Source organism: Pectinophora gossypiella, chromosome Z (genome assembly GCF_024362695.1).
Source record: "Pectinophora gossypiella chromosome Z, ilPecGoss1.1, whole genome shotgun sequence".
Taxonomy (NCBI): domain Eukaryota; kingdom Metazoa; phylum Arthropoda; class Insecta; order Lepidoptera; family Gelechiidae; genus Pectinophora; species Pectinophora gossypiella.
The window spans coordinates 22323188-22350487 of record NC_065433.1 but is presented as its reverse complement, the minus strand read 5'-3'; the positions used below and the strand labels follow the sequence as shown (position 1 = coordinate 22350487).

At 36.2% G+C, this 27300-nt stretch overlaps 2 protein-coding genes across 2 annotated transcripts; one reads left to right on the top strand and one right to left on the bottom strand.

The window, feature by feature from the left end:
- Positions 1-1764: 1764 nt before the first annotated feature.
- Positions 1765-6522, bottom strand: LOC126379887 (PF03932 family protein CutC). The gene is made up of 4 exons (XM_050028874.1): positions 6373-6522; positions 6135-6285; positions 5786-5821; positions 1765-4147 (listed from the first exon to the last, which is right to left on the bottom strand). The coding sequence occupies exons 2-4, from the start codon at positions 6276-6278 to the stop codon at positions 3593-3595; spliced, it is 735 nt and encodes a 244-aa protein (XP_049884831.1). The 5' UTR covers positions 6279-6285; positions 6373-6522; the 3' UTR covers positions 1765-3592.
- Positions 6523-6795: 273 nt separating this feature from the next.
- LOC126379871 (protein Pixie) lies at positions 6796-20663 on the top strand. Its single transcript, XM_050028845.1, has 12 exons — positions 6796-6887; positions 7094-7308; positions 9225-9440; positions 10238-10445; positions 10844-11030; positions 12260-12381; positions 14475-14575; positions 14955-15132; positions 16150-16271; positions 17672-17868; positions 19886-20120; positions 20412-20663. The coding sequence occupies exons 2-12, from the start codon at positions 7096-7098 to the stop codon at positions 20457-20459; spliced, it is 1827 nt and encodes a 608-aa protein (XP_049884802.1). The 5' UTR covers positions 6796-6887; positions 7094-7095; the 3' UTR covers positions 20460-20663.
- The last annotated feature ends 6637 nt before the right edge of the window (positions 20664-27300 follow it).

Sequence of the window (27300 nt, the reverse complement as noted above, 5' to 3'; positions counted from 1 at the left end):
GAGTTATTCTACAAATACTGCAAATTGTTTATTAACAAACACTTCGATCCGTAACAAATTCAACATGAAGGTATAAATTATAAAATAAAACAGCAGATTAAAAATGTATTATGATGTATTAAAATCACAGATTGTTTTCGATAAGAACTAGACCCAGGCAGCCATTTTCTATTAAAATTAGTGCATATGGGTGTATGCAATAGGAATTTTTTGTAATAGCAGCACTCTGAAGTGCAAAGAAATGGTAGGGTAGACCTCCAAAATGGCAATACTTACGAATAAATTGTGAGGTTATGTAATTGTCTACGTGACTGTATCAACAACAAATGTATGGCATAGGTTATGATGATTTTTTAACATTTCTACAAAGAGAATCGGATCAAAATTATGATGGTAGGGAGTACTATTTCATACGAGTTTATTGACATTAGTTACATACTGAAGTATGCAAGCGTTCCCCAGATAATAGGTATTTTCAAAACGTCAAGCTAGCGGGATCAAAGAACTGCCTTTATAACTTTGGAACCGTTGAAGTACTACTTTCGGTATTTTGCAGGGGGTGAGTACTATTTCGGTACTATTTTTTGGCGTTTAAATCAAAGCGAAAGACCTTGTCGTTAACTCTCGCCAAATTTCGCTCACCGTCAAGCTAGCAAGTGCAATAAAACATGGCTATAAATCCAGAACCGTGATGGTACTAATTTTTTTACAACAGGTACTATTTTTTTCAATAAGAGTACTATTTTTTGGTATGGTCAAATTATTTTTTCGTGCCCATTTTTTTTTTGAGGCCGCTAGCTTGACGCACACTAGTATTTTACCCCCAGAATAGATACCCCCAGATAACAAGTTCGATTATATTATATAACACACTTAGCATCACGCCCGTTTTACCCGGAGGGGTAGGCAGAGGTGTACACCTCTGCCCGTACGTGGTGTGACCGTACGGTCACGAGCATTAATATGTATACACTTTGGTACCATGTCACATTAACTTTTTTGACAAATTGAACTGTAAATCTCACTAAATGTCAAATATGTGCGACAGAGTCCTAAAGTGGGTACATTATATTGCTCATGACTGTACAGTATGTAATAATATCATGTACCACCACCACACCATACACCACCATACCACACCACCACCACATCACCACTCATGTCACCACCACCACAAACTGATGTTTGTCTGATGATGTCTGATGTTTGCCACCACCATGCCATGGCACCATGTCATGTACCACTTTAGAACCCTGTCCCACTATCATAATTTGACATTTAATGAGACTTACGGTTTAATTTGTCAACAAAGTTAATGTGACGTGGTATCAGAGTGTATACATATTAGTACTCGTGACCGTACACCCACTCCCAGCTGTGGTATCAACCGCATTACATAGCACATCATCATCATCACCTGCCCATTAACGTCCCCACTGCTGGGGCACGGGCCTTCCCTATGGATGTATAGGGAGATCGGGCATTAAACCACCACGTTGGCCCAGTGCGGATTGGTGGTTATTAACGACTGCTAATGCAACCGGGACCAACGGCTTAACGTGCCTTCCGAAGCACGGAGGAGCTCGAGATGAAAACTTTTTTTTTTGTGGTCACCCATCCTATGACCGGCCTTTGCTAAAGTTGCTTAACTTCAACAATCGCAGACCGAGCGCGTTTACCGCTGCGCCAACGAGCGCCTCATAGCATATACAAATTATACAATTAGTTAATAAGATGTCGAAATAAAACAACAATTAATTCCAGTATAAGTTGGTACTTATAGTACCTAGTTTATTAATAAATACCATCATTGAATGATTTATCTAAATAGACATTAATATTCTTCAGAAAATTCGTATAATTGAGATAATTATATCATATAAAACAAAATCTTGTAAACAATAACAAATTGCGGATTAACCACCTACCTACTTCATTTGTTATAATTATTTACTAAATAAAAATGATCGTTTGATTCATCTACATACAAACATCGATATACTTAAAAAATGCGTGTTACTACGTATTGACATAATTGAGATGATTAGGTATATCAGCGGGCTTAGCACCGTAAGCGTGCGACTCTTTCTCGCCTCGACATGTGTCACCCGTCACTCTCTCACAGTACTGCACAGAAAGAGACAGATGATCTCTGTCGCGGCGAGAAAGAGTCGCATGCTTACGGTGCTAAATTCGCTGATTCAACAAGTAAATAATAAATTACGGATTAAGTACCTACCTACTTCATTGAATAAAGTCATTGAATGATTCATCTAAATATAGACATCGATATAGTTCAAAAATTCGGGTTAATATTGGCATAATTGAGATGATTACATCAGATTATAATATACAGTAGGGGTCACAAGCAAGTTTATAGTCCAAAGATCTACTAACTCACTCACTACTCTACTGAAGATCTACTGATTTGACTGACTCATATTTGAAAACAAAACTGACGTTATCTGACCTTTCCAGTTTTAGAGAAACACGGACTTCCACGCAAGCAGAGGCCCATGTTCAGTGGCAGCCCTAGGGCGGTGCGAGATATGCCACCGCACCGGACGCTGCTGCAAAATCAACCAATACTGGTTCACCCTGGCCGCAAACTAAATTCATCGGGTTAGATTGCTCATCCCGGGTGCCCGTAAACTTTTTTTTTTTTAAAGGGCTGAGTGGTGCCATTTCGAGGTCTCGCACCACCTAAGTATTTTGCTAGGGCCGCCACTGCCCATGTTGCTGTCTTCCAGCCCACAGAAAATACAGGAATAAATAGGATATATACCAGAAATGAAAACGCAAGAAGACAGTACAGTCGCAGCTCAGAACACGCACTCGCCACTCGAGCATTGGTTTTCGCATCAGTGTCGCTCACATACTTGGTTTCTCAAACATCCTCCCGAAATGTCCCAACAAAAGTCAACTAAGCGACGAATAAAAAAATACATGTGTACCTACTCGCTCATATCACAGTTTGGACCAAATAGCATCTTACTTTAGGTATGTAGTCGTTACGGGTTAGGTGATAAGTCGCCCAATCTGGCCTGTGACGAGTTTACACTTTTTTGTAGTCTACTCGCCTAAATTGATTTGAGACTGGGCCAGTTTACTCCGAACGAAGGAGTTAATTTAATTCTAAAATGTTGCAAATTATATATTCTATGTGGTAAAGGACGCAATCAAGCTTCATAACCGATACATGACGTATATTAGTTAAGACCCAGACACCAGGGTTAAAAAGGTTGGTCATTGATCTCACAATCCACACAGGAGAAGGTGGAACAATGTAGATACAAAAAACCGACAAAAACCAGTTACGACCCCTGTATATACTTATACCCCTTAAAATGTAGCATGATTAGAACATCAGCAGGACATAGTAGGTACGTCGCCTAGTGCGAAAGAAACGAGAGATACATCTCTTTCGCACTATCGGTATACAGCTTAGTGCGAAAGAGGCGATAGAGATGTCACTCGAATCATGCCAAGTTTTAAGGGGCATAAATCTAGTTACCCCTTTGGTTGTTTAAGGGGAGACCTACGCCCAGTGGGACGCATAGGCTGTTATTTTTTGCATGTTATGTAGGTACATTTAGAAGGTAACAATTTCTTTGATAGCTTGCACGATATCGCCATCGGTGGAATAGATATGTTCCTCGCCCGGAGCTTGCTTCGGCGGTCGGCAAGAGCCGTGAACAATCTTGCAACCCATTTCAGCAAAGATCTGAGCATTCTCCGCATTAATGCCCCCGCCTGGCATTATCTGTATTCGATCAGCATAGGCATCCTGCAGATAGCGAATCGTCTTGATCGCCTCGACGTGTGACGCGCTATCCTTTTGTCCGCTTGTCAGGAGACGGTCGAATCCCAACTTTATGATCTGCTCCATGGTGGTAAGGACATTCGGGCACATGTCAAAGGCCCGATGGAATGTCACAGGCTTAGGATGAGCCTCAGCTAAAATCTTCTTGCAGGCAGCGACGTCCACCTCCTTAGGGACGTCTGCTGTGATAGCTCCAAACACAAATCTATCCACGTCCATGCTCTTAAAATCAGCCATTTGGGCAACCATTTTTGCCATCTCAATTTCGTTGTAACAGAAGTCCCAACCTGGCCGGCAACGGATCATCACATTGACCTTTGGTTTCTATAAAATGAGAATGAATACACCCTTTAGCATGATACTTAGTAGAAAATGTAGCGTCTGGTACTATGGAGTTGGGCGGTATTTGACAATAACGTAAGTATATAACAATTTTAAAAAATTTAAATACTATGAAAGTTATAACAACATTATTATACATAAATGTATGTAAGAGACACTTTCTCAGGTTACCACTTCATTTTTTTTTCTGTATTATCAAGTTTTTTCTGTGCCTATACATTTTTGCACTACAGTTGTTGCTGTGGTGGTATCGTAGGGTGGTATAACATTTTATTTGGATTACCACTTCTCATGATGGCAATAATACCTATACAGGGTGTTAGTGACATCGTAACAAAGCCTTTGAGGGATGATTCAGACCATGATTCTAAGTTGATATCAAGTGGAATTTTCGTTCGCAAAAGTATAAGAAGTTACTAAATTTTTTATGAATTTTCAGGAAACAGGAAATTCCACTTGATTTCAACTCAGAATCATGGTCTGGATCATCCCCCTCAGTATTTGTTACGGTGTCACTAACACCCATACCTACAAGATACGGGATGTAAGTGACAGCGTAATGAATACTGAGAGGGATGATTCAGCTCATTATTCTGAGCTAATATCAAGTGGAATTTTCTATCGCAAAAGTGTAGAATTGAAAATAAATAAAAAAACTAAAAAAATCATGAATTTTGCGACGGAAAATTCCACTTGATATTAACTCAGAATCATGGTCTGAATCATCCCTCAAAGTTTTCGTTACGATGTCACAAACACTCTGTATAGCTTTTTTTTTCTCCTGGCTTCGGCGGGTAGGGATGAGCTAATGACAAATCTTGAGAGTGATCTTGGTTTTCAACGATAATTATGGTGGAATGACTCATTCATCACAAAACAAATTATAAACTTTTATAAGTATTAAAAAATATATAAAAGAGTAACTTATAAAACTCCTGTTAACAGATATTAAAAGACTCACCCGCGAAAAATCATTATTTATAAATATGTTTGTTCAAAAAAATGTTTTTATGTGACATAATGTAGATTTGCTGCAAATGGCATTAACAACTTAACCAGAATATTAAAAACCCCACAACCAATTTCGCATTAGCCATTATTCTAATACTATAAAGTTGATTTTGAAAATAGATACACACATTAAGATTAGGTCAGTTTTTCTTTTCATCAGCCATAACCCATAACACCAACCGAAATGGCAGTTTCGAAAAAAGTAATTGACCTTCGACAAGTTGATCTATATTAATAAATGATAACTTTAACTTTTGACATCAATGTTAGTACTTATCGGTGAATATACTATTTTTGAAATTTTATTTAAAATATGTATATTATTAGATATCTTATAAACTCTTTATATTGCTTCAATTAGTTAAGTAAATACTTTGTTTTCTGTATGTCTTGACCAGTAATCAAGTTTTTTTATCAATTTAATTTTTCTCTTTGTGAGTTTCCCTAAGTAGGTATTGGTTATATGTTTGGATATCATCCACCACAGTTTGTCTAACAATGTACCTATATGATGTTAAAAGCATTAAAATACTAAACCATTTCGCATTTGCAATATTGATTAAAGCTACGGAAAGTTCAACTGTGATAAAATACATATAGGAAACATACCTTGCGGGCAAATGTAGTGTCCATATAGAAATTAATCTGTAATAAACAAGAGAGCAAACTTAACAGTTTGTAATATAATCGGTATTTTATATCAAAGGATTGTTAAATTAAAAAAGGTTTGATCAGTGAGTAAATAATAAGAATCATAGTATAAATCCTAAATATGTTTCAGTTTACTATTTACTTGTTGCATATAAATATACAAAATAATTACCTAAAGACTCAAAAGGAACTTAATGATGAGTAGTACAGTGAAATGCCCTGAAGAAAAAACATACTTAAATGAGACAAAGAAGAAACATGTAGAGTAGAACCAATAATATCTTTTAAAAAAGATAACAATACCAACCATATCAAGGATTTCGTAGACCAGCTCTGGAGCCGGTGTCAGTCCTCCCTCAGACAAGAAGCTGCAGACTTCTATCTCATCAGCTCCACTGTAGACTGCTGTGGTAGCGGACTCCAGATTGTCCACACAAACTTCCAGCAGCATGATTACTCTATAATATTACAAAAGAACTATTCAAATAAACGCATAAGATAAAGTGGCTAAAAGTAACAAAAAGTTAGCTATGTACTTTACTTACCAATTAATTCCGACTTAAAATACAAGAATCGTTTGTTTTATTTTCCTCGGAGGCTCGTGTTATGCTTTACGGCTTTCCTACATCCACCGCTGATACACCGGTGGTATCGATTATGCCTAACTATATTTTATTTGTTTACTTGATTCTTGAGGCAAATCGATTACTCTATCTAGGTCATATTATTTTCCGCTAGCAACAATTTCAAATATGCATATTCATTTTCTCATGACACACTGAAAATCTTTGTTTTTTTAATATTTTTAAGATAATTGCAAATAAAATCACTAGAATTATGCATACAATAAAATAAAAATTGCTTTCTCAGTAATTATAATCACCGTAACCAAACAAAAATTATAATATTTTTTGAATTTCATAATTCCTCTACGTTTCTGAACGAAAGCATTTTCAAATGGGTGTTGCCATGAACGTGTCAAGTCCTTTTGACATTTCAGGGTAAAAGGACACGCGAACGTAGGCAGAGTTTCGCCAACGTTCGCTTTTCTTTTCTTTAGGTATTTACACGTTTTTTGCATTTTTAATTACTTTCCTACGCCTAGATTTATATAGAAAGAAATTAGGTTAAATACCATACAATTTTATGGTTATAATTCATTTGATAAATATTGAGGTTATATTCGACGACTGTGCCACATCTTGGAAGAAAGTTTGCTGTTACCGTTGTAATATTGTTTGTAAGAGGCATTTCTTATGTTTGCAGTTATGTCTCGAAACAAACACCATGAGGAAACGGACAAGCTTACGCGTATTGCGATAGTAAACGCGGACCGTTGCAAGCCGAAAAGATGCAGGCAGGAGTGCAAGAAAAGCTGCCCAGTGGTGCGTATGGGCAAGCTGTGTATCGAGGTGACTCCCAATGATAAGATCGCCACCATTTCCGAAGAACTATGCATCGGCTGCGGTATATGTGTCAAGGTGAGTAACCTTTCTATCATGTAACACTTGTGGCAACATGCAAATGCTGAATTTGCGAATTATCTAGGTTCTGTGCAAATTCAACACCAAGCAGCAGAGTTTTCTACAATCAGCCACACTTATGTACACCTTATGAATAATTAATTATGGTTGTCAGCAAGCTGGCCTTGCTTGTTATCTAGAGTTTCTAGAGCATGTTTGAATTTTATAAATGCATACACTTACAGATAATAATAAAAAATATTGGGAGGTGTATATTTCATTGGTTAATTGTTTAGCTTCTTTTTTGTTTGTTGCAAGTTTCTTCAAAGTAAAGCATAATTGGATGATTTAAATATAGTAATTCTGGCTCATCAAAGGATTTATTAATCTATTTTTAAATTTATAAAGTATGCAAAAGCTAGTTTTATTATTGAGATTCTGCTAGCGAATGCTTCTTTGAAAATTATTTTAATGTTGCATGTGCCGTAAATAATTGAACAAAATTAGTCACAATCTTAATCTTTGCTAAATGCAGAGAACATGTATGTATGTATTATAATTTTAATATGTTAGAAGAAGTGATCCATACCAACTATATAAGAGCTATAGGGTAACTTAGTAATTTTGATACATCCCAGCAGTGGATGAAAGCAGACTAGTGACAATATGTAGGTTTTCCTTTTTGATCAGAATACACCTTTACTTTTTGTATCTTCTTCTAAACCAAAATACATTATAGTATGATTCATTGTTATATTGCAGAGTAATGAAATGGTTAAGATTGCATTTTAAATCTATTCAAAACATGTTATTGCTGTTAAGAAACTAGTCAGCCCTGCATATTTCACAATCTATGTTAAAGTCGTAAGACCGAATGTTCTTTTAAAATCCAAAACCCATTGTTTAACTATTGTGTCTGGAAATCTCGGCGTTAAGAGGTTAAGCATTAAATTTTAAGCAAGAAACGGTTTCCTCTATTTTTCCTTCACTAGTTTTAAATTAATTAATAAATGTGATTTAATTCATATTCTATGTGATTTGTAGCTTTGTTTTGCTTAGCTTAGCGAAATTTCATTCTACATACTGTTTTATGTTTATAAAAAGATTAATTTGCATTTTTGTTCTGGGATATATCAATACCTTTATTATATTAATATCTGCAATTCTGCATTCTGCGTAATAGTGTATTTGTATCATTATCCATTACTGAAAGTTACATCTAGTGGTTAGGGTGTTAGGCTCAAGATCTCCTATCTTAAATTTACTTCTATCGCAATAATTTTATTAAATTCTATAACATTATGTAAACTATACCTACATATTTTTGGTAACTCTAAGTCATTCACTTGAAACAAAATAATTCATTGTTTTACTTATAAATAATTAAAAGTATAAAAAAAGAATTCATTCAGACTGCCAACAAAAATCTGAACACCTTGTTTAATGACCTATAAACACTTATGACGCAATAAACAATCGAAATAATATGATCACAGCAATATCGAAATAATGCATTCATTGATTCATCTCTAATCTTCACTTTACTACTAAGTTAACGAGTAAAAAAATATTATGGGCGTTTATTATTTTAAGCTTTAAATATAGATTCCCTTTTTTTACATAAATCACTTGTCTTTTAAAGGTGCTAACATCACAAATCAAATTATTATCTTTGCGATTTCATACATAATGCTGCCCGCCCGCTTAATTCGTGACGTCGTTCAAGTCGTGCCTCTTTAGTCGCGAATTTTCGCACGCTCTACATATATGCTCAGATATGCGTAGTGTATAGTGCGTGAGTTATTCTGATAACTCCAATTTATGCAGTGAAAATGCTAATTGCAAACTCCTTACAGTTACGTCATTGACGTATGTTTGATGCCCAAAATGTGGTGCTCGTTTTTCTTAACTAACTTATGCTCCTTGCCCCTCAGAAATGTCCGTTTGACGCTATCACCATCATCAATATCCCGTCGAACTTGGAGAAGCATACGACGCATCGCTACTCGAAGAACTCGTTCAAGCTCCATCGTCTGCCGATCCCTCGGCCGGGAGAGGTTCTCGGTCTGGTCGGGCAGAACGGTATCGGCAAGTCTACCGCGCTCAAGATCCTCGCGGGCAAACAGAAGCCTAACCTCGGACGTTATGCTGTAAGAAAGTTTTTACTCAGACTAGTGTTGGTTTTAACTGCCTCTATGGTCTATTCTTACATGGTGCGTAGAACAACTGTCAGAATAGTCCGTTTACTTGTTAGGTCTTTCACACCAAGCTATGCTCTCTTTCTGTCCTGCTGTCACACCATGCTAGAATATATCGTATAGTAGTTAGATCATTCAGTTCATAATCTACAGGTTCGGTTCGATTTTGTGAGGCTGTGTTTAGGTGAATCACTCAAGAATATGTAAGATGATTCTTAGTAAAGATGCACCATCTATACTAGTGGGCCTATGTCATAGTCCGTGACTAGACGGCAATAGGGCCGCCTAGTCGGTGTTGAATAAGTTAGCTCCAAAATATAGAATGTACTTGAAATAGAAACTCACTGAATATTATTTCTGATTTACTCCAAATATACTGCATGTAATATTTTTTGCCATGAATTACGAACGCCAGTCTAGCGTCAGGGGTCTTTGACGTCTCATTAATAACCAGGGTTGGTGAGGACGGTCATCAACCGCACAACCCACATGAGAGAAGGAAAAGAAGACTGTGGCTTGATAAGACCATGACCGAATTACAAGAGCCGACAGGCGCCTCATTCGGATAACGAGCTGCAGCTAAAGGTCAAAAGCTTTTGATTGACTGCAATCAAAACGCCTTTCAATTGACCAAAAGTCACTCGCGAATTAAAGTTCGCCTCGGGGTTAGTCGTTCAAAGATCTATTAGAATGCAAGTGAAATCTTATATTGCAACAATGTGTTATTGAACTGCTATTTATAAACACAGGACCCTCCGGACTGGCAAGAAATCCTGTCACATTTCCGCGGCTCTGAGCTGCAGAACTACTTCACCAAGATTCTGGAAGACAACCTGAAGGCTCTAATCAAGCCACAATACGTGGATCAGATCCCAAAAGCTGTGAAGGGCACCGTCGGTCAACTGCTGGACAGGAAAGACGAGATGAAAAACCAGCCCGAAATATGCCGCATGCTTGGTAAGAATTGGTCGCTTTGGTCACACATGTTCCCTTCTTTTTGGTCACATGTGTTCCCTTCTTTTTGGTCACACCATGTCTCCTTCCCTTTGTTCACATATGTTTCCTTGTTTTTAGTCACACCATGTCTCCTTCCCTTTGTTCACACATGTTCCCTTCTTTTTGGTCACACCATGTTCCCTTCTTTTTGGTCACGTATGTTCCCTTCTTTTAAGTCACACCATGTTTCCTTCCCTTTGGTTACACATGTTTCCTTCTTTTTCTGTGTTTTATCCTCTTTTAATAAACACGATGTTTACATGTGATTGTTTATGTAATGTATTTATTTTGTGTGCAATCAAGAATTATTGTATTAGGTTTAGATTATTGATTATTTCTTACTCTCTTTCTGTATAAAGATCTTTCGCACATCCGCGACCGCGAGATTTCTGCGTTGTCCGGTGGAGAACTGCAGCGCTTCGCCTGCGCCATGGTGTGCATCCAGAACGGAGACATCTTCATGTTCGACGAGCCCTCGTCTTATCTGGACGTGAAGCAGCGTCTCAACGCTGCTCGTACTATTCGCTCGCTCATACACCCTGACAAGTAGGTCTTCTTAAGTTTCTTATTTCCTATATACTCTTTTATATTTAGTAGGTGTTAGTCAAATGCCCATACAATTTTACTATCCGTGCTATTGATGAATCTTTAAAGAATATACATACACATACTACATACGTAAACTCACGCCCGTAATCCCTAATGGGGCGGGCAGAGCCACAAGTAATCAAAGACAACTTGCAACCACTGTTGATACGATATCCTAAGCTGGATATGATGAACCTTATGGTGATAAAGGATCAGCCTATGGCCCAAAACATAAGTCCATCACGTAACAAACGACACAATCCCGCTGTCGGATTTTACGACATGCCCGGGAAGACAAGCAGCTGAACGTGTTCTTTTTATTAGCTCCCACAACTGCGTAGAAGCAAAAAATTGATAAGGTTTAATTCCGTGAAACTTAATGCATAGGCATCCCTTATCCCACTCTAGGTGGCGTCGGCAAAACATGTATACCTTTTCCATGGATGGAGCTCTCATAAACATTAACTTATCACATGAAAGAGAACCCTAGATAAACAAAAGGAAGCTTAATTGGCAATCTTACAAACACTGTTTATGTTCAGGCAGAGACAACGAAACAATAAATAAAACTGTTATGCTGTGTTCAATCGTATGTATTGAAAGTCAAAACAAAGAAAATTAAGAGAGTTGGTCAGCGTAAAACGTTGATAAAGCCAAGCAATAATGAATGTTATTTTAGTATAAAACAGCAAAGTGTAGGTGGACAGCGTAATTAAACCTTAAAATGAGCATATCTAGAAATCGTATACAGGGTGTTAGTGACATCGTACCGAATACTGAGGGGGATGATTCAGACCATATTTCTGAGTAACAATTGGAATTTCCTCTCGGAAAGTTTTTTAATTATTTTCAGTTGCATACTTTTGCGGCGGAAATATCCACTCGATATCAACTCAGAGTCATGGTCTGAAACACCCATCAAAAGTTTTCATTACGATGTCACTAACACCCTGTATAGTATATGATTTAAAGGCCTATCTCACATGATGGACAATAGTGTCGGCGAGCAATAGGCATCATATACCCACTTTAGAACCGTGTCGCATTATCACATTTGCCTTTTAATGATACTTACAGTTCAATTTGATGAAAAAGTTAATGTGAGATGGTTTTAACTGATGACCGTACCTATATGTTTAGTGTTACAATTCTTGTTTCCCGATACAGTAACGACAATTGTGACGTAGGTTCATCATCGTCGTGGAACACGACTTGTCGGTGTTGGACTACTTGTCCGACTTCATCTGCTGCTTGTATGGCGTGCCTGGTGCATATGGCGTAGTAACTATGCCTTTCTCCGTGCGAGAAGGTAAGTCGACGGAAAGGAAACATACCTACACTGAAGAGATAAAACGATTCCTACATATCTAAATCAGTCTAAATGTAATATATCGTAACAAAATTTTTACAAGTAAACGTATTTTTAGTGATTTTTATGCAGAAATTATCGAACAGTATTCCCAGTGTTAACTTGAAAAATGCCTCCTGCAATTCCAAACACCTTTTAAACCTACTCATCATCATCTCCCTAGCATTATCCCGTTTTTCACAGGGTCCGCCTACCTAACCTGAAGATTTGACAGGTCCAGTTTTTTACAGTAGCGACTGCCTGTCTGACCTGTTTAAACCTACTAAATTATCTAAACTGTTTTTGTCTCTCCAGCAAAGACAGCACGGGTGCCGCGAAACGCGCGGTGCGAATTATAACGAAGGCTTTGACCAATAGACGCAGCGAATACTATCTACGGGGTTAACCGTGGTACGGGTATTAGTCCTCCTCCTCGATATAATTCGCACTGCGCGGCGTGACTCCCTTGCCGCGGGCGCTGGAAAGACTGTTGGTTTACATTATACGACGTGTCGCTAGGAAATGATTCCCGATTTCGCGAGATCCCGTCAAATTTTTCGGGATCAATCCCGAAGCATAATATGACGATACGATTGACGCGATTGGGCGAATCTCCTCGAGTTATATATATACTTTTTGTTTTGATTATGCTGATTTCCAAAGAAAACTTAATTATTTAGTTAGTAATATTGAAGAAGAAAGGTTTTCGTTTTCTTTCCAAAAAATATTTTGTTTTCAGCCATCCTAACTTTACATTTTATTAACTAGACGAGATCGCGGAATTGATATTTCCAATCCCGCGGGATCTCGAATTTGCGATCTCGAGTCGGGATTGCATTCCCTAAGTGTCACATATAGACTAACGATATTGTTTAACATTACTTCGAATCAGCATAATCATAACAAAAAGTATAACTCGAGGAGATTCGCCCAATCACGTCCAGCTTGAATTGGATATCGTCACATTATGCTTCGGGATTGATCCCGAAAAATTTGACGGGATCTCGCGAGATCGGGATTGCATTCCCAAAGTGTCACATATAGACTAACCATATTGTTTTAGGTCTAAACCCTCATTCCCCTCCCTTTTGAAAACTATAATTTCCAGAGACCTAATTAAAATAATGGGACAATATTTCTACCCCATCTTTAGCAATGCAAAATAATGCAAAGACCCTTCTTTATCTCTACTAAACTGACTGTCTGATGTATGATGTATTTCTTATAGCTATGCAATCTGTGACTAATGTGTAGATTAAATGTTGTACCTACTGAGTTTTATCCATGTTAATCCAGTCAGGAAGTTTTAAAGCCAAGTAAAAAGTAATGACTAAAAAATACATGTTTCGTATTATGATTGAATTTCACTTACTAAGTCTAACTTTAAGAATTCTTTAAACTGGACTTTGCTTTTAAGTGTAACCAATGCTTCTGTGGTCCCCCTTATTTAATTTGCCGAGGCCGAATGAACTAAGCCAAGTCAGTTTTTCCTGGTAATGAGCGACTTTCCAGGCTATATTCCTGAACAATAATATAGATGGCGCTGTGCAGATTTTCCTTCGCTTAACCTTCTAATTTCATGGATAACAGACCTAAGCATCTTTTATCTTTGTTTTTGGGTATAAATCATCACTCTTTTTATTATACCCAGGCACAATTACGTCTTCCACCCATTATTATTCGGATCAAAATAAAAAGAAACATTATAGGTAGCAACATAATTCTATACTTAATGTGATCCAAATATGAAGCAACAATGATTTTAATATTATGTTTCTGCCATTACATTGTATTTTAGAATAATTATGTAAGTATCCGAGAATTGAGAAAGTACAACGCCATCTATATTGTTTCTGGGGAATGTAACCGGAAATTCCCTCATCACAACGTGTGTTTTGTCTGCCCACCTTTTCTTTCCCTGATTATGATAACCCCTTGAAGTAGTACGTTTATAATCGTTGTTAAATTCGTTGATTTTATTAGACTGTGGTACACACAGAGCACTTTTGATTTTCTTTTTTATAATTTCCTTTTTATTTTGTATTATTTCAAAGGTATCAATATCTTCCTGGACGGTTTTGTGCCCACTGAAAACATGAGATTTAGAACTGAATCTCTCGTTTTCAAAGTGGCTGAATCTGCTACTGAAGAGGAGGTAAGTTACTGGTTAGACGAACTAATTTCGCGTAGCATAACATCATCAGTTTTGAAGAAACTAATCCATAAATTCATTAAGTCATATCTTTTCTGCACAGGTAAGTAGAGTAGAATTTTAAATGTCTCTATTTCACCTAGTTGCTTATTTTTATTTTCATAATTTTGTGATTTGCTACATACACATCATTTTAACTTCGTATTGCGTGTTTCTTTCATGTATGCATTCAAATCAAATCAAATTCTTTGCATTGTAAAATGCAAAAATATCACTGTGCCATCTCTAATAAATTCTATTTGTGTTCAAACATTAGAACAGAAACATTGTTGCAAATAATTATTATTGAAATTGGTCAAAATCATATTGTTTAACTGAACAGATCAAAAGAATGAACCACTACGAGTATCCAGAAATGTCGAAGAAAATGGGTGACTTCTATCTAAAAGTGATGCCCGGAGAGTTCTCCGATTCAGAGATTCTGGTGCTACTTGGTGAAAACGGCACCGGCAAAACCACATTCATCAGAATGTTGGCCGGCAATCTAGAAGCTGACGAAGGTAATAAATAAGACCTAGTTTTTCTAGCTATGTATTGTGGAATTTGGTTACATGACAAATTTTCATGCCGATATTATTTAAACAATTTTACGCCTGATTTTTCCTTGTATATTCAGCGACAACTGCACAATTTGGTTTTGGTTCATGAAACGATTATTAATTTTAACATCGATTTTGTAGAATCGATATTAAAGTATGACATTTATCGTCTTTTTTTGGTAACACCAAATACAATAACAGCAATGGCAACACTAAATTCAAAATGTCAAATTTGTGAAAGTTGTCAAATGATCCCGATTTTGTCGGAAAAAGATCGTTTCTTTTTTGTGATTTCTGGTTAATTCCACGTAATTAAACCCCGTATTTATGTTAAAATTTGTGACCAGTTTGCATTTATTGTTATTTTATTTACTTAACCATGTAGATCTCGTTTGATTGTAGAGGTTATAGATTTATTTTAATGTGTTAATATTTCGATGAATTTAATGTATTTATAAGTATTTGAAATGGCCAGGACAGAATTATTTGATTTATTTTTCCATCCTGTCTTTCAAAAGTGCTTGCAACATGCCGAATCCTGTGCATCTATTGACGGTATCTGTTTTGCATACATAATGATTAAGTGGAACAGTTTTGCTGATGCTACGTTTTGCCGCAACGCCGCGTATTGATTCTGAAGTTACTACATTAATATCATAAATTAATCCTTATCCACAGCCTGTATTGCTCAAACTACCTAATCAAAGCTACCACAAAACTATTTAGAGGTTAAAGACCAATCAATAGGACAGATTTTTTAAAAACTGTTCCACTACTAACTATTGGTATATTTATAATATAACAGCATTTTCACTATAGCACAGACATTCTTCAAATCAACATAAATATACAATCAATTTGTATTTTTCCTTATTTTCATTACTATTTTTACACAAGTGTTTTACTGTGCATAATAAATAGTGTGAGAACATGACTGCAGTGTACATTTGATGAAGTAATGTTGTAATTTCCATGCAGGGTCTGGCCAGTTGCCACAGCTACACATTAGCTATAAGCCACAGAAGATATCCCCTAAATCACAAGGACTGGTTCGCAGCCTCCTACATGAGAAAATTAGAGATGCTTATGTTCACCCACAAGTGAGTATAATATCAACATAGTATAGAAGGAAGTTTGGGTTTTTAGTAATAAAAATATGATTTTCGTTTCTACTACAATAATACGACTACATATATTATTTTGGTTAAAAATTTAATCTAGTGGATGCCAAGTCGTTGTTTAATTTATGTAAGAGACGAAAAGAATGCCAGATACCTATCATATACGTCACAACAGTAAGGTCGCCTGTTTTACTTTTATTATCTTTATTTCTGTCACATTTATGTCTTCTGTGCTCATAAAAGATTATTTTTACTATAATATTAAACTAAAACAAGAAATAAATGGTAATAAGTATTTTCAAATAAATAAATTAATAGAGCCTACATTAGAATACAAGACCCTTTTAGAAACAACAGACGCAAACATACAAACCCAGAACAAACCTGTTGAAACAAAATTTCCTGATGCGTGAATAGTTGATAACTAGTAAAATCAGCACCATAATAAATATCCTAATAAGTAAATTATAATCCTGGAATGCATGGGAGTGTCAGCACAACGGGTACAAATCGTCAAAGAAATGGGGTCACTCCGCAAAGCCTTTGAAAACCCCAGGAGGCTCCTGAGCTGCTGGAAGGAGTTAGGTTGGCTTACGTAGTCAACAATAGCATGCATAATGGGCCATCTTAGAGTCTAAATGCGGAAAACAGAGCCCACTAACTAAGTAAATTATAAATAAATCATTTTTTTATTTTCATAATATAACGCATATAAATTAATATTGACAAGGTCCCACAAGTGTTATTTAAAAATCCAAGGCTTAGGATTAAAAGGGCCATATTGAAAGAACTAAAAAAATAACTTTTTAGACCCCCTGATATTAACTCTCTTTACATCAAAGATTATCTTCTATCATGTGGGTTGTGAGGTGGATGACCAATCTCATCAACCCCATCAACGTGACTCAAGTAACGACTATGTACTTACATTAGTAAGTAGTAACCGGGACCAACTGCTTAACATGCCTTCCGAAGATCAATGATTATAAGAGATAGAACACCCCAATTTATGATGAATAAATGACCCAATTGAGACATCTCTCAGACAGATAAGGCGAGTGAAAGTGAAATAAAAATAGTTAAAATGCTAGCTGTTTTCTATAATGGTATATGTATCATTGTTCGTCAGTCATTAGTGCTACCATTGATTTTTTTTTTTTTCCTTTAAATATCTGCAATCAGTCGCAAGACTAATCAGATTTGGTGTGTGAATTGATTGTATGATATTGATGTATAATAATTATGTTACTATAGTAAAGTGCAAGACATTTTTTTTGTTGTCAAAATTAGTAGCTTTCAAACACAATCTAGTTGGAATATGACATTTATATCTATGCTATTACACTTCATTGTTTTACACTCATACATTTTTCTTCCAGTTTATCACTGATGTGATGAAGCCTATGAAAATAGAAGAAATTATGGATCAGGAGGTTCAGAACCTGTCTGGAGGTGAATTGCAACGAGTCGCCTTAGTGCTGTGCCTCGGGAAACCTGCCGACGTCTACCTCATTGATGAGCCTTCCGCCTACCTCGATTCCGAACAACGTCTGGTCGCTGCTAAAGTTATAAAACGGTAAAGCTTCTTGTTCTTCATGTCGATCCCAAGTCATCAAATCAAATATACTCTTCTATTGTGTGGGTTGTGAGGTGGATTACCAGCCCCATCGACCCTGGTGTCAGGGTTACTATTGAGCCGCCAAAGGCCCCTGACTTGGCCCATGTAACAACTACAAAAACAACTGTAAATATACTTTATTGCACATACATACACAAAACAAATTTAAAACATACACAAAAAAGATTACAGCACAATCGGTGGCCTTATTGCTATACACCAATTTGTTCATGTCAAGTCATTTTGACAATTTAAAAAAAATAATCTACTTACCTCTTCCTCAATTTATAACTATACTACAGTTTATTTTGACAATCAACTTGTGATAAGTTCATGGACATCCCTCTGGGAGGCTCTTGTGTGATGGTAAATCATAGTTGACACATAAATCACAATATAAATTGACTCTTTGCACAAAACTCTTCAGTTGAAAAGGCTTTACGATAACTTACCTCTGCCTTTATTCTACTCGGCTTGTTTCAGTAATTTCAATATAATATCGTAATGTTGCTTGCAGTAGGTATGTTCAATATACATTAAAGCCACAGTTTGCGTCGTTTGTTACCTACAGTAATTAAACTTTCGCACAATCGATCTATATTGTCGCGGCCTAGTTTTGACCTAGTACAATTGAGTGACGTCTGACTATTGACTATTTGTACATCATCGTCAATTTAAGAGCCATGCTCTTGTCTGTGAAGTCTCCATTCTAGTCTATCAAAGGCCAATTCTTTGACTTCCTTTCTTTTCCTTTTCTGTGTTAATAATTTCGGGGCGTAATTTTTTTTATACTTACTCCCAAGTAATGAAAAAACAGAATGCATTCAACTGTTTATCGCCCTGGATATAGCGTAAAAGCGATTATGTGAAATTATGTCGTCTTCAACACAATGTACTAAACTAAAATCAGGTTACACCAAATGGCGGAGCACCAACCAATTACGTGCGGATGAAGAATCTAAGAATATCAATATAAAAATGTCTGCTAATTGGGTAGTTTCCTAGGTCAAGGATAAATTATAGAATTCTATTTACTAAATAAAAACAGATCTAAAGGTGATAAAAAACGTTTTCTTTTTCTATTTAACTTATTTATGATTTTTTTATAAAAAACAATCTCATAATAGGTGCGAGATTTTGTCACATTTTTCTATGACGTCACACGTTGGTTGCTATAGCAATTTCGTGTTTTGACGTTTAGTAAGAGTAAGTTTTGACTAGTTGGAAACTAGCCTATTAAATTTAGCCTGTGTTATTTAGTCTGTACCGTTCATTGGATAGCTACGAGACAACGAGCGGACAATGTGAGCGAGTCAACAGCTTGCCGCGTTACACTTGAATTTTTAATTCGTGTTGGAATTGATAAAATAAGTCTAATATGACAGATGTATTTTTTTAAACGGACCCGCAATGAAACTAGTTTGTGATCCCTGAAGTATATTGACGACAGGCCAAGTGTGGCTGTAAAATATCATCCCGATTGAACCCCTGAATGTTGTGACGTGCTTTCAACACTCGCTGATTTAACCTTTTCAACGCCATCGGTGGATACATCAGTATGTATCCGTGTATCGGCGGATACATCAATATGTATCCGTCAACGAATACGAGTACGTAGTGATGTATGGTACTGACTATAGGTTAAACGCCAACGACTGACTAATCCATCTCTAGTACAGACCAGTAGGGCATGCGCATCGTGATAAAATTGTGGCACGGTCATTTTATCGATTCTGACGATATAATTATGTCGTTTTGTTGATTGGTGCTAATGTGAACCCAACTAAGTCATGTCACGCATGTTGGGTAAAAAAGCAAACTTATCGACTTCGACAAAATTTATTGAATCGATTGATAATTTTATCACTATTAAACGTTGCGCATGTTAGCCCCGCTGGAGCAGTTAAGGGATTTTCTTAGATTAAGGCTTTTATATATTGCATCACATGTGTAATCGTATCATCTCTGTTGCCAGGTTCATTCTGCATGCGAAGCGAACAGGGTTCGTAGTCGAGCACGACTTTATCATGGCGACATATCTCGCGGACCGCGTGATCGTGTTCGAGGGCACTCCCTCGGCCAACGCCACGGCCCATGCGCCCCAGTCGCTGCTGAACGGCATGAACCGGTTCCTTGAACTGCTCGGGATCACATTCCGGCGGGATCCCAACAATTTCCGGCCAAGGATCAACAAACATGCCTCCGTGAAAGTAAGTATAATACTTTCAATCAATAACTCTTCATTGCACATAACCAATAATCAGTATAGGCAGAGCGATTTTGATACTTGCAAAGTGGTTGTATGCAATGAAAGCTGTTTCTTAATTCTGGGTAGTCATGCCTTTTGATAATATCGGTTAAATATGTTTTACGTTACAATCGTTTATTAAATATACCAATAAACATAATATTGCTAGAAGAACACATTACTTTCACTTCTTAAATGATTTATAGGGTATCTAGGAAATTAAACATGAACTAACCCATCTTGTTTGTTACAGGACATAGAGCAGAAACGCGCAGGCCAATATTTCTTCCTTGAAGATTAAGAGAAAATAGATGCTTAAATAACATTCAATATTCCAAGGTTTTAACATATTTTAAATGTATATTTATATATATGTTACATATATAATATATATATTATATATCTGATCAGTTTTGTTTGTCACAATTATAGTGATGGCCTGCCATGCTGTTATTTTCCAGTTGCATGTACTACAGTAATAAATCAGTTTTTATACAATTACAAACATTTTGTATCATTTGTACCTCTAGGGGCGTTTTAATAACATTCGCATTCTTGTTTAGAGAGGTCTTTATATTCATACCTAATTGTGGTAGTTCCCAAAAAATACTCAATGACTCCATAGTACAGGTGTTAGTGACATCGTAACGAAAATTTGATGGTTGATTCAGACCAAAACAGCAAAAATATGGAACTAATCTACCTATCTAGTGTAACCTTTAAATAGCTTAAGTTGGTTTGTTAAATACTTTATTATATGTTCTGTTTTATAAGCTGTTGGTTATCTAAATAAAATAAATAAATAAAAATACACGAAAATTTCCACGAATTTTCCCCCCACTTCACACTTGATATCAACTCTGAATCAAGGTCTAAATCACCCCCTCAGTATTCTTTACGATGTCACTAACACACTGTATAGCCACTGTGTTTCACCGACGTGCTTCTCAAATGGGGAGCGCCGGTTTGACCCCAGTATCGGACTTGCACAATATTTAAAATAAGTACAGTTGGCTCGGCCATAGACGGCGATACGGCTCACCACCTAACACATTGGTCTAACAAAAAAAATTGGTGAGGTATGGGTTCTTAATACGTCGTGCGATGGATGCACCTCTGACTACCCTAATCGACTAACACCATCTGACGTATATACATAAACTCACACTTATTTCCCACAAGGGTAACCAGAGATCCAGAACCTCTGCCCACACCACACCGTTTCATGTACAACAACTTAAACATTTAAATAACTAATAAATTCACGTCAAAAACCTTTGTTAGAAGGATAGAGGCAAAGACAACTCGTAGATAAGATCCTGTGTCAATTTATATATCAGACATTACCACAGCAACAGGCACTTTCCTTCTTCGGTGTCTTCCTGGCTCTCAGAGCGTATCCTCTTGAATGCTAACTGCCTCTAGCTAAACCTTTTCCAGTCAAAGTTTACACCGGTGATCTCTACTATAAGTGCCGTGTTTATCAAAACTTACAAGTCTACACGTCCACAAGTTACAGTAAGTACGTGTAAATTACTTTTATCCAGAAAACTTAAATATATTATTGACACTTGTAACGTAATTTACGTATTAAATATGTAGTTTTGATAAACACATTCTTGTAATTTTTTACAAGAAAATTTCGTTTGTAAATTTTGATAAACAGGGCACTAGTGGTAATACTAAGATTCAGTTCTAGGCAGACAAAGGCTTAAAAATAGAAATGGGTTTATATACAGGGTGGATTATGTAGATAATATCATTATTACACATACATAAGTCACCCGTATCTACACCAGGCTGACGAATGAGAGTGAGTTGTTGTGGAAATACGTATTTATTTATACTCGTAGTTTTAAGAAATAACAATTGAAAGCAAAATAACAGGTATGTTTTATTTATTAATCGACTAACTTTAGTCTTTAAACTTTTAACTTAGTCCTTCAAATGAATTTTCTTTGAATACTTACTTAAACTAATTTATTAAGTACCTACGAATAAAACAATTCAGTTATTCTTCATTCGAATAAATTTTGTTCCAACTGCCGAGCATAGGTATCCCCTCAATCGAACATAGGGGGTATAAAGCATATTCCACCACGCTTCACCACTTTGGGTAGTTCAGGCTATTATCCTGAAACCAACGGCCTAACGTGCCTTCCGAAGCACGGAATCAGGTGATTCATCCCGCAATGTCCTTATTGAACAATGGACAGTCTCACAAAGCGATTTCGACAATGTCCCCATTGGGAATCGAACCCGGACCTTCACCGTAAGCCCAACGATCACGCCAGCACCCCACCATTTACACCCGCAGCATAAATCTTCGCAGAATAATTTCACCAGCAAGGGATTGTATCTAATCCAACAGTCACAAATTGCCGGAAGACTGTTTTCTGCCAGAATGCGTGGCAATAGAGTGGAAAATGGACCTTATGTTCTTTGGTTGCAGTGCTAAGATGGATAAGCATGACAAATGAGCCATCTGGTGATAGGTTACCAACGCATCGCTCACATACGTAGATAGTGAGAATAGTTGATTTTACGACATGTCCGTTATGATTTTGATAAGCTGTAGAAGTTGAACAACACTGGTACCTCAAATTATGTATATTACGTTCCTAAATAGATATGTTACTTCTTCTTTTTTGCGAGTCGATGGCGATCGATATAAAATTTTTGCTGACCAGTAATTGGCCACGCTTACGGCATTGTCAGTGGCTTCGTGAAGTTCTTTAAGTACGATATCGACGGGGAAGAAGCAAATACTCCTATCTTACATTTTTAGGCAAATCGACTTTTTGATGTAGTTCGTTGCGAAATTTAATTTTACGTTGGCTGGCAAGATCTCCGTTGTATATTTCCTACTTTTAGGGTGATTTTCGATGAATAGAAATAGCTCTTAAAATAAAGATTTTATATGTTGCAATATTTTTTATAAAAATATCTCCTTTCTACAGAAATAAATAACTCCTATCTCATGTTTTAATCGATAATAGCTCCTATCTTCAGAATCAAGCATGAGTCTTTTTATTTAATGGAAGATGATGGAGGTTGATGGATGATGATGGGCAATGAGCATGGCACGAATGTGTCTTTGTTTCCAAAATAAGAGATGATGGACCCAAGATCTACTTTATGGGGTGATTCGATCACTGACACTTTGCAATATTAAATTATTTTTTTCCTAAGCGTGTAGCTCGAAAACGGGCGAAATATCAAAAAAATATTATATTAACAAAGTAGACAATTTAATGTTCTTTAAATTAATATAAAAGTTATTTTCTCTAGGACGCATCGTTTTTGAGATATCAGCGAAAAACTCAAAATTGGTATCTCTGACCTACACCCATTCCGCGACACAAAACATTTTTTTAAAGACAGTAATTAATAAAAATTGTTTGACAAGTTAATTATTTGATATTGGATAACTGGGTTATTTATAATTATCTTTTTGTCAAAAAAAATCCCACAGTTTTAATTTTGGAGAGAAATTTAGAATAAAATGTGAGAAGTAAATCGAACGACCAATACCATACAAAAATATCGATATTTTATATTTTTGTATGGTTTGGTTAACATTAAGTTACGGAAATGACACCATGTAAACGTGGGAATTTTCACTATGTTAACTCCATAAATAAGGACACATCCAGGAATGTGTTCCGGAACACATTCCTGAAGAAAAATCATAGGATTCCTCCCACATACTCTACAATCCCTTTATTGACGGGGCTATTGATAATGATTTTAATAAGTACCTACTTGTTCATCTCAGTTGATTATTGACTTAATAAATATATAATTCGTACTATATTGATATTTTTTTTAAATGCCAATTAAAAAACGAAGGTGCCTACTTTATCATGATCAATAAATAATTTGTTAAACCTTGTTTAAGATCAAAGTTTATTTTCATTAAAAATGCTAAGCGTAGCACTTTCTTTAAAAAAGCTGTCGTTTCAGTATTTTTTAAAAACATACGATTATTTGTTATTATATTGCATGCTTTATAATAGTTTACAGTTAAATATTTACTAGTTAAATGTTGCGGCATTGCTTTATAATATCTCCTAACTTGAACATAATTTTAAATTCATTCAAAGCAATACATCCTATCTTACAAAATCATGTATAATTTACGTTAGTTTTATAGTTATTGTTTTTTTAATTATTAATAGGTTTTTGAAGCTACAGTGAATAGTTTACAAAGAGAAATAAGTCAAACAATAGGAATTTGAAGGATTAATTGCAAGTGGAAAAACCGTCTAACGTCAAAACTTTCGACCCAACACAGAAACCAATAGGCTCTAACTTACATTAACTTTAATTCCTCTATATATACAAAATTAATATTAGTTTAAAAAAATGTCTCTTGAAATAACAAAACTACCTTCAGAACATGACGTCGCGCTATAATTATTAACAAAAAAGTTATTCAGTTTTTTCCTCCTCCTGTAAAGTTAGGTCTGTGTAAGATAGGAGTATTTGCTTCTTCCCCGTCGATATGTTACTGTAAAACTACGATAAATCTTAAGATTTACCAAGAGGTGACGGTAAAGCCCAAACCATCTTCAATAATCGGATTTACTTTATCTAACCTATTTATCTACTTATCTTTTCAGATTTACCACTGAGCCGTGGTAAATACTGAAAAAAGAGATGTTTGACGTGCATGGCGCACCTACGATGGCCTCCGTGGTCAGTAGTTGCGTAATTTGGGGTTTTACCATGTTCACATGGTAAATCTTAAGATTTACTAACACCGTTAACCCCGATACCGGCCCCGCCAGTGGCATAATTCTACCGGCCACTCCCCCAAACATAAAAAAATCGTTTATTTTTTGAAGTAAGTTTACAATGTCCACTGTTGAGGTTTCTTTAAAGGTACTTGTAGTCAAAACTCCGCTGAAACATAATCTTCTCGAAGACACCCTGGACCGAGGTTCAGGCCCACCTACGCCTGTTGTCTAAAATTTTGTAGGTACCCAGTGAAAGCCCTCAGTGCTTCCAATTTGTCCGGCCAGGTAGTGATATCTGAGGCAAATCTACAATTACTCACCCCAGTCCCAAAAGAAAGTACCTAAATCCCTATTAGGTTGACGTTGCCGTATGAGAATTCAGTGCAAAACCAATACAAATCATCTTAGTCATAGAGGTACCTGGTCTACTTAGTAAGCGCAAACTCAAACAATGTTTGATACGGGTGATTGTACAAAGCGCCACTGAGGCATACATACATAACGCAAAGTAAAGTACTAATGAATGTGTACTTCGAAAACGATTAGTTTTACAAGAACGCTCACAATCGGCTATTGGCACAGCAAGTCTACAATTTACACGAGATGAATCATGAACCTGATGATCTAATGATTCGTGAATAAGATCGCTGACGAGATTCTGTGACGTAGCGGAAGTGTCATTAGTTCACGGAAACAACATGAGACCATGATATTATAATTATTGATTACATTTATTTTGATTTCGAGAGATTTTATTATTCATCAATATGTCATACTTACCGGCTCTCCAAATTTTCCAATAAGTAGTAATAATTAATATTTATTTATTAAATCTTAATACTTAATATACAATTTATCAATGCCCTGCAAAACTGTTTTTTTTTTTAAACAGTTTGTCTACAGGAAAGAATCTCTAGTAATAACATGTACATCTAGTAGTAATTTCTACTTAAGTATATCACAATGACGGTAAGTATCCCATTAGTTATTAAGTGATCCTTTGTAGAGAGAGAAATAAATAAAAAATAAATCACATTAATTACTTAACTAAATTAACCAAATAAACAATTAGTAGCGTGAATTAGCCACGACACGAGTCTAAGTTTACTTCCGTGCCTACATGGAAATGTACAAAAATGAATAGAGCTGAATAATAATCGGTCAAAGCAAAGTCGAGCTTTTACCAATGATCACACCCTTAAATCGATGTTAGCAAAGTACCTACCTACAACGCCAACCGCGTGGCTTGAACCCTAAGAACTTTTGAAGGACTTTAGAATTTATCAAACCTGTTTTAGTTAAGAATGAGGCATGTGGAGTACCTACTCCCGAATGTGAGTAGGTTCGTCAAGTCTCAAGACAGGTTTTAGCGTAAACCGTAAGAGTCGTTTCTCCGGTAGAGAATGTTGAACATTAATGCATACTTAATAGTTTTATGTAAGTACGATTAATGAAAAGATATAGCTATGTTATATTTTTAGTGTGTGAATGAAGTTGTAGTGAAAAGTATTAGCAGAGTTTTAGTGGAAATTGTACAAATGTCGTGTAGTGCCGGCTTGCGGCTTCGTGGCCGGCAAGCGGGCGTCGCTGGCGGGTATGACATCATCGTTGTTGGCGAGATGACGCGGCGCAGGGGAGCTCAACCATTACTGAAGGTTTACTTTATAAATGTATAAACTCGGAAATACCTCGGTAATAACAAAACGACATGAATAGGTAGGTATCTACTTCATTGGCATTAAAATATTCCCTAATTTAGGTAGGTACCTATCCGACAAACGATAATCAGTTAGGTAGGTACCTAATTTAGTTATCCATCATTCATTATCATAAGTACAATTAGTTAGGATATCTTAGCAATTGAATCACAACTAAGTAGGTAAGTACCTATAAAAATAACATTGGTAACCTACCTAAATACGAGTATTTATGTCTGTCAAATCAGTTCTTAAGCAGATGCAGAGTGGAAATATCTAACATAGCCTAGGTAGCATAGTGTATCTAAGGCTAGTGGTAGGTACTTACTTGGAAAATTATACACCTATATATGTCGAAGTGGAAATACCTACTTAGTTTCAAATAAAGAAATATTTTGTTTGGAATTCTTATCAGAATTACGTTTGTAGATAGATGTGTGATAAGGAAGACACACTTCCGAATGTCCGATTAGAAAATTATGCCGATGGTACCTAGTTAATAAGGTAGATCAACTGGATTTTTTGTGGTTACCAGGATATTCTTCGGTCAGTTATTTATTGTGGTCCCTAGAGCCGCAGGATATTAATTTTATAAATTACAGGGTGTGTCATTCGTATTCCCTGCTGCAAAATCTAATTAGAATGGGCATGTCAAATATTCTGATTATGTAAGTAAGTGCCTATAAGACCACACCTCGTTACA